The following is a 12,325-nucleotide window of genomic DNA, read 5'->3' as shown; positions in this document are numbered from 1 at the left end:
ATATTAGCCACAAAGTCAGGAAAATCTGTTCGTAAAATTACATTATAATGACCAAATACAATGAAAAGTATTTTTCCAGTCTCACCTGTGAAAGGTAATCCCATGTGATCTCGTTTGGACGGCAAACCTGTTGGTACAGTTAAACGCAGCTAATCTTTATTCTCCGCTTTGACCTATCCAATATGGCGGCGAGGATGACGTATGATTCTACGCGGAAGGCGGCGTCTTTAATGGTCTGGAATAAATTGAATGCTACACGTTGATGGATTAATTTGTTGTTTCTCACCTGTGAAAGGTAATCCCATGTGATCTCGTTTGGACGGTAAACCTGTTGGTACAGTTAAACGCAGCACATGAATCTTTATTCTCCGCTTTGACCTATCCAATATGGCGGCGAGGATGATGTATGATTCTACGCGGAAGGCGGCGTCTTTAATGGTCCGGAATAAATTGAATGCTACACGTTGATGGATTAATTTGCTCTTCTACGCCATTTTTGAGGAATGTATTGTAGGATTTAAACCAACATCTGAAGAGGTGAGATCGCTCCTTTTTTCCCTATTTTTGCTGGCGGGATTGACTCTGCCCTAAGGGCAGAGTCTCTCTCTCTCTCACTTTGCACCATTACACAATAAATATTCACAGTGAAAATATTTTGTAAGTGCGTTTCATGAACCAAGTTATAGGATTTGTTGACAACTCGCATCGAGTTCGTTACACTTCTACCCGGCGTGAAGCACTCACAGTCATGTGGTTGTGACGTCATCGTAAACAAATCCATTCTACTCATCCAGGCGACTTCACAACGGCAACGTTGCCAGATCTTTCCACTCTGGAACCCGTTCTCAAAAAGATTGGGACGCCAGGCCTAAACGATAAGCAATTGTATCGGAGTCACCTGAATCCGTTGCCGTGTGGACAGGGCCTAAGTGATCTCTCTGTAACATGCTGTTTTCAATGTTTGAATGTTCAACCGTTCTCCACTTTTTCAACATTTTTCTTCTTGTTCTACAGTTGAATGTTTGACTTTTACTGTGCAAAATGATGTACAGAGTTTAACACTAGAAGGCCACATTAATGGCTCATTCTGGGCATCTTTATTCAGTGGCTGCATGCAGGTAGAGTGGATCAAAACCAGTCTGTTTTGTCAGTGAGGATGATGAAGTCTGTTTCCCCCTACATGGGAAAAGGACCTCTGCCATTTTTTTTTTTACACAATTTCCTTTAGATTTATTGCATTTATGAGGCCATTCAATGGCATTTCACAACATGTCCACCGTGTAGGTCCACCCTGTCATGTCATTGTCCACCCTGTCTTTTTCATGTTTTATGAAAATAAATTATTTTCACAAGTTAGCAAAACCTTTTGTGTGATTCCTTAATAAACAAATGAGGGCCAAATAGTATTGCTTGAAAGTTTGACCAGATATCTTTGTTGTTAGATTTCATTTAGAACAGAAAGTGCAACTCTTGCAGATTTTATAGAGAAACAAATAGTTTGCCATAATTTCATTATTATCCAAATACTTTTCCCATTAACTAAAATATATTGTTAAGAAAGGGACTAAATAGCTTTCTGCAAATGTACATTTTATAATCACTATGTTATTACAATGTGTTTACTCTACTTTGAATTTGTCCATGACAGGGTGGACATACGTTGCTGTTTGCATGTACATTGTCTGCTTGCAGTTAATTTATAAAAAGTGTTGGAGCTTGACCAACATGCATTTCTAACAGCACAACATCTACTTAATAAAATGAATGTGAAGTTCAATGGAAAATCTCAGCTTTTTTTTTTTTGAAAATGGGTAAGTCTCAAAGGCACCTTATGGTGATATTGACTCATGCGTCCATAAGGCAGGTGTGTGTGTGTTGATCTCACCTCTGTCTGTGCTATGGGTAGGAGACAGTCCAACACATTCAAAGCATATGTACAAATGTTGCACGGGAATGAGGCCTCCAGCTGTGTGTGTGCACAACAAGAGGAACATGATCATTCACAAAGTAAATCCAAAACTGTTCTGCCAGATTGTTTAATACTGTGGAAATGATCAAGAAACAATGTTTAAGGAACAGAACATACACATGAGTGCACTAAGTACCACTTGTTTAGAGATCACATGAATAGCATTGTCCCTGCAGAGTGCATTAGGGGTAGAGACATCATCATGGCTACGTTGTCCATCCATCCATCCATCCATTATCTGTAGCCGCTTATCCTGTGCAGGGTCATGGGCAAGCTGGAGCCTATCCCAGCTGACTATGGGCGAGAGGCAGGGTACACCCTGGACAAGTCACCAGGGCTGACACATAGAGACAAACAACCATTCACATTCACGCCTACGGTCAATTTAGAGCCACCAATTAGCCTAACCTGCATGTCTTTTGGACTGTGGGGGAAACCCACACAGACACAGGGAGAACATGCAAACTCCATACAGAAAGGCCCTCATCAGCTGCTGGGCTTGAACCCAGAACCTTCTTGCTGTGAGGCAACAGTGCTAACCACAACACCACCTGGCTACATTGTTCGGATGAAAAACTACACCATGTTTATCAGCTGACAATCCCGCATCTCACCACTAGAGGGTGATAGACACCAATTATTAACTGAGAATACTTAATGAATCGGGCGGCATGGTGGTGTAGTGGTTAGTGCTGTCGCCTCACAGCAAGAAGGTCCTGGGTTCGAGCCCCGTGGCCGGCGAGGGCCTTTCTGTGTGGTGTTTGCATGTTCTCCCCGTGTCTGCGTGGGTTTCCTCCGGGTGCTCTGGTTTCCTCCACAGTCCAAAGACATGCAGGTTAGGTTAACTGGTGACTCTAAATTGACCGTAGGTGTGAGTGTGAATGGTTGTCTGTGTCTATGTGTCAGCCCTGTGATGACCTGGCGACTTGTCCAGGGTGTACCCCGCCTTTCGCCCGTAGTCAGCTGGGATAGGATCCAGCTTGCCTGCGACCCTGTAGAACAGGATAAAGCAGCTACAGATGATGAGATGAGACTTAATGAATCAGTTTCAGCTGTCAGTAATTATTACCATTACCCAGCATGCACTAAGCTCCCATTTTATCAGCTCTTCTATGCAAGTGATTTTGTAGGTCTATGATTACACCCTGTAGTCCATTTTACTCTGTACAGTTTTCTCTCTCAGCTGGTTCTATAGTTTAATAACCTCTGGAATGAGGACAGATCCTGGTAGTGACTCTTGAGCTGGTTTTTGAATACAGTGCATATGTTTGGTGTGTTTACCATGACAGTAGGAGGTATGATGGTCTTCTGTATGTAATTCATCAAAATGTCCTCCATCTGCAGCTTGGTCTCACCTTCACACAGGTTGAGGTAAGTGCACACTTGTCCAGGGTTCTACAGAAAGGCAGAGAGGAAATGGAAATACAGCCTTTTCTGTGATGATGTGTTTTAGAGACGGGAATCTTTAAGAACATCACAATTTGATTTGCATTTGTAAACTGATATTAAAATTAACACAGGTTACAAAAAACCCTCCAATCGGTTTAAAGTCTTTCCAAGTGATTCAGCTTCAGTTATTGTTTTTGTTTGTAATATGTTCATATTCAAAGGTGTTTTATTTTAATTTTTTTCTTAAGATTTTAATTTTAAGATCCATGTTCTACTTTTAGTCACCCAGCATACAGTAAGTCTATTTATAACCTGCTTCCTAAATGTTGTCCTTTTCTGAAAGGACCCTTAATGTTGGAAATGTCTTTGGACAAATTCATGTAATTTCTTATGGCATGTCTTTAAAACAAGTTTTTTAACGTATACTATAAAGTGCACGGTTTTGTGAAACGGGCATATGTATGGACTGGTGTGTCACACAACAGAGCTAGGCTCCAATAACAGTGTGCTCTACATGTTATAATGCTTTTATCGTTACACAAGTGAGGGTAAAGCGTATAGAAAACCATATAATATTTTGGCAATCTGTGAATTCAGAGTAAAAACAGATTTGTTTTTTCTTTTATAACCAACTTTGGTAGCATAAAGTCAAATTTAAGAAATTAGTTTGATTTCTATAATAAAACAAGAGAAATCATTGGGGTAATAAATAAGTAAACTGGATGCATTTCATTATTTAAAATTTTAACTAATTAAAGTTTGAAAATGTTTGGGCTAAAATGAATAAATACAATAATTATATCTTTGTGTTTTTACAATGCAGAAGTTGTGATATAGTGCCCACTAGGATGTGCCTATGGTAGATATATTGTTATAAACTGCTCCTAGGGTGCCCTTACAGTAGAGTAAATGCCACAAAGTGCCCTCTAGGGTGCCCTTACAGGAGATTAAAGCTCATAGGCAATGGTTTTAATTTTATGCACATTTGAAACTTTTATATGTTAAACAACCTCTGTAATTTTCTTCTGGTCCCAAGAAGTATTGTTAAGTAATAATTAAAATAGGTTAGCGCGGATCGTGGCAAATTTCTGTTCGGCGATTTTTGTGACCACTCAGCACGTGATGTCATTTAAGACAAACAAACCACTTGAGTTGAGTCCACTTCCATTTACTTACATTGCCATTCGGCTTGAGTGCAGACGTGCATTCAGGAATTTCCAAAGGAAAAACCATGCCTTATTGTTGTGCAGTGAACTGTAACAACGGGACCGGTTCAGGAAGAAGTTTTTACATTTTTCCGAAAGCGGAGAAGAGGCAGAGCGAGTGGGTTGGCTTTTTCCGAAAGCAGAGAAGAGGCGGAGTGAGAGGATTGTGTGCATGCGGTTGTTTTTTTCCGGAAGAGGAGATGAGGCGGAGAGAGTGGATTGTGCGCGTGAAACAAAATCAAGCAGTCAAAGAAGAAACAGACCAGCAATGTTCAAGCAAAAAGGAGATGATTGGAGGTAAACATTTTTTTTACTTTTGCTTGCAATTTACAAGTCAAGAATCCTGAGGAATCCTGTACAATCATTGTGGAAATGAGACAAAGGGATATTTCCTCACTTAGAGTAGGCTATAAATAGTATAATGCCACGGATGGTAGGCTAATGTGGCCTACCGGCGCACTGTCAATTAATTGTTCCCTATATCCACTAGGGAGGGCAGTTTAATTATTCTTCAAAAGGGCTCTTATTTAGTATTACGACGAAAGTAGGAATTTGTCATAACTACCAGGATAAATCTTTTGGGCACGAGTCTTGTTGAGGTCCGGGGTCACTGCGATCAGAGTCGGCCGAGTCGCTGTCCGATTCCGAGGCCGGACGGTCAAACCAGTGAGCCACATTCACTGATTGCTTCATAACGCACATAGCTTCATACACGTATGGTTTCACCTCTCGATATTTAATTTGGAGAGTTCCTACTTCAAAATCGTTATCACTTTCAGACATTTTACACAATCTCTCACGACCAAAGTCCGTACACGTGTGCTCGGTTCGCAGGTCTGTTTGGCTTAAATGACATCGCGATGACGGGCCCCTGGCGGTGAAAGTGCGCATAAGTGAGATGTAAACAAACCTTCGGAAATTGGGCAAAACAGAATATTTTAACCATTTTATTCAATTTTAGGGTGCAAATTAGACACTAGGAAGATTGAATTCGCTTTTTGGGTCATTCTTCTAGACAATAAAGTTGATATTCTACATTTCACCTCCGACCCTTGCCTATGACCTTTAAAAGGCCACAAAGTGCCCTCTAGGGTGACCTTCCAGTGGACAATATGATGCAGCCCCATATAGGGTTCCCTTACATCCAGGGAAACATGAAGTGCCCTAATGGGTGCCTGATGGGTCTCTTTTATTTTATTTTTTTTTATCCCCCCCCCCATTTTGCTTCTGCCACTCAGGCAGCCTGTCTGCTGACATACAAAACTAATCCAGACCAAATAGGCCTGATGTTTAATGAATCAGTGCTGAATCTTTCAAGAAAGAATTGATTAGAAGAATAATCTCTACTACATAAGCTCACATGTACCACAAACTCCCCCCGCCCTATCCTAACATGGAAGAAATTTGGGGGTCACAGAATCCGTATGTTGATGATGAAGGGGCTCAAAAATTGGCATCTTGACAATACCTTCATGGTTACTACACGGTTCACTGATTCAGTGCAACTGACTCACAATCAGTCCGGTGATGAAGGTGAGGACGAGAGGAAGGTCCTTGCCCACTTTACTACGACACAGCTGCTTTATCTGCTCAGGCAGCAAGTCACACACCTCCTCCAGAGTGCTCTTCAGCTTCATCTGAGAGGAGCAAAATACATATTTCACAGATAGTTCTTACAAGAGTGTGAGAGAGAACAAAAGCCAATCATAACAGTTTGTTACAAGGCCTACGACCTTGGGCTTGCAGTGGAATATGCGTGCTTTCTTTTAGGTTATAGCAAACTTTATCTGTTATGCTCTAAAATTGAGAAATTTTATTTTTAATTGTAATTAATTTTGCGGGTTTTTTTTTAAAGATTATTTTATTACATCTCAACTGGTAGGTATGAGAGTAAAATTCTTTGTGTTTTTGAATTGAATTGAATTGGAGTTGAATTGGAGCCTTGCTGGAACCCACTTATAGCCCATCTTAGTTTAGCCCATCTACTGCCCACCTATTACCCATGTGGGCTCCAACAACAAAGCCCACTTATTGCCCATGCTTAATTTAGCCCATTTAATGCCCACCCATTGCCCATGTGGGGCCCAACAACAAAGCCCACTCAAAGCCCATGCCCAGCCGAAGCCCACCTAGCCCAAATGAGGCCCATGTGGGCCCCAACTGTATGTGTTTGCAGGGATTAAAGGATTAAATATCAACAAAAGACAAAATGGTTCATCCCAGTGAGAGTGAAGTACCATCCACCTGATCTAATGTACAATAACAGAGAGGTCGAGAACCAGCATGACGGATATTTCTCTTCTTAGTGATTATTTTCTCGTTTCTAGATTTGTGTGTCAAAGGAAGAAGGTGAAAAGAGAGAGAAATCACGAGGCAACACAAACCAGCCCAAAGCTTTTTATGATTTTAAATTCCTGTCTTTTAATAATTCTTTTTTTTTCTTGTTCTTGATCTCTTCTTAACCTCGCTAGAGTCATGCAAGCAAACACGAAGGAGAAAGGAGCCACAATCATGCACAATATCTTTATCTCACTATGGTATGCATGTGCCAATATTAAACTTTCATCACTTCATGTCTATCGTAGATATTATATTAAAAATGACCATGTTTATCTGTCCTTGACTGTGTTACACCATTTTAATAAGTCAGATTTTTTTTTTTCCCCAGAAGTCTTGTTTGGAATTTTGTTTGGGATCTGAACAATCCTGCTTTCCTCATCTCATCTCATTATCTCTAGCCGCTTTATCCTTCTACAGGGTCTCAGGCAAGCTGGAGCCTATCCCAGCTGACTACGGGCGAAAGGCGGGGTACACCCTGGACAAGTCGCCAGGTCATCACAGGGCTGACACATAGACACAGACAACCATTCACACTCACATTCACACCTACGCTCAATTTAGAGTCACCAGTTAACCTAACCTGCATGTCTTTGGACTGTGGGGGAAACCGGAGCACCCGGAGGAAACCCACGCGGACACGGGGAGAACATGCAAACTCCGCACAGAAAGGCCCTTGCCGGCCACGGGGCTCGAACCCAGACCTTCTTGCTGTGAGGCGATAATGCTAACCACTACACCACCGTGCCGCCCTCCTGCTTTCCTGTTCATCCAAAACAAGGTTCCTGAGATTGTTGGTAGAACATCTCTACCAACACAGGTCTCCTTCCTTTAAATGGTACATTCAGTAATGGATAATTTGCGTATTCATGACAATTTTATGCCTGATAAATATTGTGATGTATCATATACTGGCACATGCCTACGTTATTGATGTGATCAGATCAATTTTGTCTTTGTTTTATTAATAAAATAAATCTCTCACCTGAACCTGATTCTGTGGAATGAAAGTAAAATGGTGTTTATAGACATTAATAAGAGCTCATGCATGTGATCATGTTTAACAAAGCTGAGTTTGTTTGTTTGTTGTTGTAAAAATTCAAGCAAACATAAATAAATTGCATTAAGCTGTAGTATTTTGATGCATACAAATATTAATGAGCCTATAATCCTATATTTGCATAGACATTTAAGTTATTCCACGAAATCGAGTCATACATGGGCTGATAGCTGACGAGGCACGTAGTGTCGAGTTGGCTATAAGCCATGTATGACGAGATTGAGTGGAATAACTGTTTTATTCTATCCACATTCCCTGGATTTTAAAAAACGGAGCATTTTCACTTTTTTCTTTTTACAAATGTGATAATTTTACAAAAGTCTGACAAAATAATTTCCGCTTGGAATGTAAACAAACCAGTGAAATCACAGTAGAAATTTGTGAAAAATGCAGTAATTCTTGAAAAATAAAGATACTTTTATTCCATATTGTTGCACTTTTTTGAGTATGTTTTTTATTTCGTTCTTGGTTGGTTCAGCAACACGCTCTGCCATTTTGTTTTTCTCTACTCACGGTATTGCTGGGTTTCAGTCACGTGATTCTTCTTAGCGGTTTTACCGGAAGTGAAATAGCTGGTGATCTAAACAGCTGCCGTAGTGCAAACAACTAGCGGTAACTTATCAGAGTACGCTTGTAATCTAGAAGCCACTGCTCACTTTAGATATATTCAGAAGATTGCTATGTGCAATGGAATCGACCCCTACAGTCTGGGAAAGAAGAATTTGTCATACGATCTCGAAAACTACCCTTCAGTCGAGTTCCCCGACATCTTGAACTATCTGGTGTTGCAGACGTCCTTCTACACCACAAAACAGATGAAAGCGTGGAAGAGTAAGGAGGCTTACAACTTTTTTTGTATGTTGCGGGGTAAAAGACCTTGGGATCAAGTCACTGCCAAATGAATCCTGTATTGTTTTTGCCTGTGTAAGTATGGGTTTGTTGTGTGGGTTTTTTTTTAAGCATCTTTACAACAAAGCCCTGCAAGTTGAAGTTGGCTTGATTCTCACTTGTGTTGTCTCTTATCTCTCAGGTAAATTGTTCACAAAGATCATCAGAAACCCCTTTAAAGACCTGGATCTTAGTTAAACAAGACGGAGAAGTGATCACGGCGCATTGTAACTGTGTGGCTGGGTAAGAATTTTCTCGTGACCTTCATGCATATGGACTTTGTGAGGAGGAAACAGTTTGGGGACTTTAGCACTTCGTGACTAAAAAAAGTACTGTGAAATAATGACACATAGCAAGAAAAGTACTTGGAAAACCCCTAAAGACATAGCTGAGAGGGAAATACAAACCTTTCACCAAGTGATCACTGCAAACCCGAGCATGCTTCAACTCGGCTCCCCTCGATTTCAGTGAGGGGTTCAAAAGCCACCATTCTTGCCGTGTTTTTGTGAAATCCTGTGTTCGTTCACCCTTTTTTTTTAGTTCATGAGGAACTCTGAAGAAACTTATCAGTTTCACAGTTTGATCGATTTTGAACAACCTAAAACACAAGCGTAAGGCACTTTTCATGTGAGCAATGCACCTTCTCTGTACAAACGCTTTGTCAACTGAGCTTTGGTAGACCACCAGCTAAAGTTTTGAATAACTAATGAGGCGGATGTGACGTCACGTGAAACCCAGCAATATGAGCTGATATCCTAATAGTGGAGTAGCCAGTCAGAACGCATGATCGCTCATATCCAGTGAATGTGGATGGAATAATAGGACATTAGCAGTAGTTCATCACAGAAACTGGAAACTGATACTCATGTGACATGATCACATGAAAACAAAATGACTATCAGGAAATATGATCTTATTGTAAATGCTTCAGGATTGTTTTTCCTGAGTATTCCTTATAGTATACTCTTGACCTAAGAGTCGACTCGTTCGAATCTTTGTAGTCGACTCTTTGACACTGTCATCACTCTTGTAAAACTCTTTAACCAAAACGTTTCCATGGAGCTCTTTGTTGGTGTGAAATGTGACGTGTATCAGGATAAATGGAAATGAATCTTCTGAAAAGGCAGATAAAATAGATTTCATAAAAATTTATATCAAAGTGATGTTAATTAAAAGGGAGCATAAGATTCATGAAACAATAAACCACAGTTAGGCAAAGAACAAAAAAACAATGGTTATAATATTGCTTGGAAAAAATGACAATCGTTTAGGATTTATTAGTGAACTGAGTCAAATGATCCGACTCCTTGAACAGAGCAAAGATTACTTGGGAATTCAGGTGACTGAAAATAAATCATGGGCTCTGAAACATTTTTAAATGTGTCTGTGAAATTCTCAGTCATCCAGGTCATGGTAAACAGTGGGTGGTAAAAGAGAGCAACTGGACTTGCTTGAAGATTCTTGAAGGCGTTTCACTTCTCATCCAAAAGGCTTCTTCAGTTCTGTCTGACTGGTAGGGAGCATCAGGTATTTATCCTCTCATGGATGAAAAGCTCATCTAAGGTGTCGTTGAGTCATCCTGTTGGTGTGGGTCACTGGGGGCTGGTCGTGAATGGCCTCGAGAGTCGTTCATATGAACCTGATATTTTACTGATCGTTGCCCATTTGGACGTGATATTTTTTTAAATAAAAATATATCGAGTCCAAATGGGCAACAATCAGTAAAATATCAGGTCCATATGACGACGCAACGCTTGCTGAAAACGATGCAATACACATGCCACACCTCTAGGGGCGCTGTAAGACGGTCCCTTCGGAGACACCAGAACAATAGAAGAAGTAAGGACGCATGTGCATAAACTATTATGCGCGAGGCTTCATATTAGCCACAAAGTCAGGAAAATCTGTTCGTAAAATTACATTATAATGACCAAATACAATGAAAAGTATTTTTCCAGTCTCACCTGTGAAAGGTAATCCCATGTGATCTCGTTTGGACGGTAAACCTGTTGGTACAGTTAAACGCAGCACATGAATGAGGCATCTTTATTCTCCGCTTTGACCCATCCAATATGGCGGCGAGGATGACGTATGATTCTACGCGGAAGGCGGCGTCTTTAATGGTCCGGAATAAATTGAATGCTACACGTTGATGGATTAATTTGTTCTTCTACGCCCTTTTTGAGGAATGTATTGTAGGACTTAAACCAACATCTGAAGAGGTGAGATTGCTCCTTTTTTTTCCCTATTTTGCTGGCGGGATTGACTCTGCCCTAAGGGCTATTCTCTCTCTCTCTCTCTCTCTCTCTCTCTCTCTCTCTCACTTTGCACCATTACACAATAAATATTCACAGTGAAAATATTTTGTAAGCGTGTTTCATGAACCAAGTTATAGGATTTGTTGACAACTCGCATCGAGTTTGTTACACTTCTACCTGGCGTGAAGCACTGACAGTCATGTGGTTGTGACGTCATCGTAAACAAATCCGTTCTACTCATCCAGACGACTTCGCAACGGCAACGTTGCCAGATCTTTCCACTCTGGGACCCGTTCTCAAAAGATTGCATTTTGGGGCACCCAAAACGCCGGTGCCGTGTGGACGCCAGGCCGAAACGATAAACAATTGTATCGGATTCACCTGAATCCATTGCCGTGTGGACAGGGCCTCTGTCCTCCTGTGCGTCACTGAAAACAGCTGGGTTTTGGTGTGCATTCAGTTGTCTGGGAAGTGTGCCAAGGACTGCATTGTAGGTGGCTGATAAATGATGTCTTAGACCCCCACCTCTGTTCAGTGATGGCCATTCCAGGTTGACAAAAATGGCTTCTTTAACTCCTCGCTCATACCAACGATTCTCTCTGGCTAAAATGCATACGTTGCAATCCTGAAATGAGTGTCCTTTGTTGTTAAGATGAAGGTAGACAGCAGAGTCCTGGCCTGAGGATCTGGCTCTCCTGTGTTGAGTCATGCGCCTGTGAAGCGGTTGTTTTGTTTCCCCAATATATCTCTGCTGTCTACCTTCATCTTAACAACAAAGGACACTCATTTCAGGATTGCAATGTACGCATTTTAGCCAGAGAGGATCGTTGGTATGAGCGAGGAGTTAAAGAAGCCATTTTTGTCAACCTGGAACGGCCATCACTGAACAGAGGTGGGGGTCTCATTTATCAGCCACCTACAATGCAGTCCTTGGCACACTTCCCAGACAACTGAATGCACACCAAAACCCAGCTGTTTTCAGTGACGCACAGGAGGACAGAGAGAACCAGCATTCCATTGATCACCCTAACGGGCAATCCATTGACCATCCTAACGACTCTCGAGGCCGTTCACGACCAGCCCCCAGTGACCCACACTGGGTCACTGGGGGACTCAACGACACCTTAGATGAGCTTTTCATCCATGAGAGGATAAATACCTGATGCTCCCTACCAGTCAGACAAAACTGAAGAAGCCTTTCGGATGAGAGGTGAAACGT

General features: G+C 41.3%; 1 protein-coding gene across 2 annotated transcripts in view; it reads right to left on the bottom strand.

The window, feature by feature from the left end:
- sftpba (surfactant protein Ba) overlaps positions 1 to 12,325 on the bottom strand; it is a 36,438-nt gene that overhangs the window by 15,016 nt on the left and 9,097 nt on the right. The window contains exons 4-7 of one of the 2 annotated variants that reach the window (XM_060908102.1): positions 7,886 to 7,897; positions 6,078 to 6,200; positions 3,251 to 3,364; positions 1,886 to 1,966 (exon numbers count right to left, since the gene is read on the bottom strand). In XM_060908102.1, the coding sequence (XP_060764085.1) occupies positions 1,886 to 1,966; positions 3,251 to 3,364; positions 6,078 to 6,200; positions 7,886 to 7,897 (330 nt within the window). The remainder of the gene's footprint in view (positions 1 to 1,885; positions 1,967 to 3,250; positions 3,365 to 6,077; positions 6,201 to 7,885; positions 7,898 to 12,325) is intronic. The other variant, XM_060908103.1, reaches the window with a different exon arrangement.

Source organism: Neoarius graeffei, chromosome 25, assembly GCF_027579695.1.
Source record: "Neoarius graeffei isolate fNeoGra1 chromosome 25, fNeoGra1.pri, whole genome shotgun sequence".
In the NCBI taxonomy this organism is placed as follows: Eukaryota; Metazoa; Chordata; class Actinopteri; order Siluriformes; family Ariidae; genus Neoarius; species Neoarius graeffei.
This window is presented reverse-complemented; position numbering and strand designations above follow the sequence as displayed.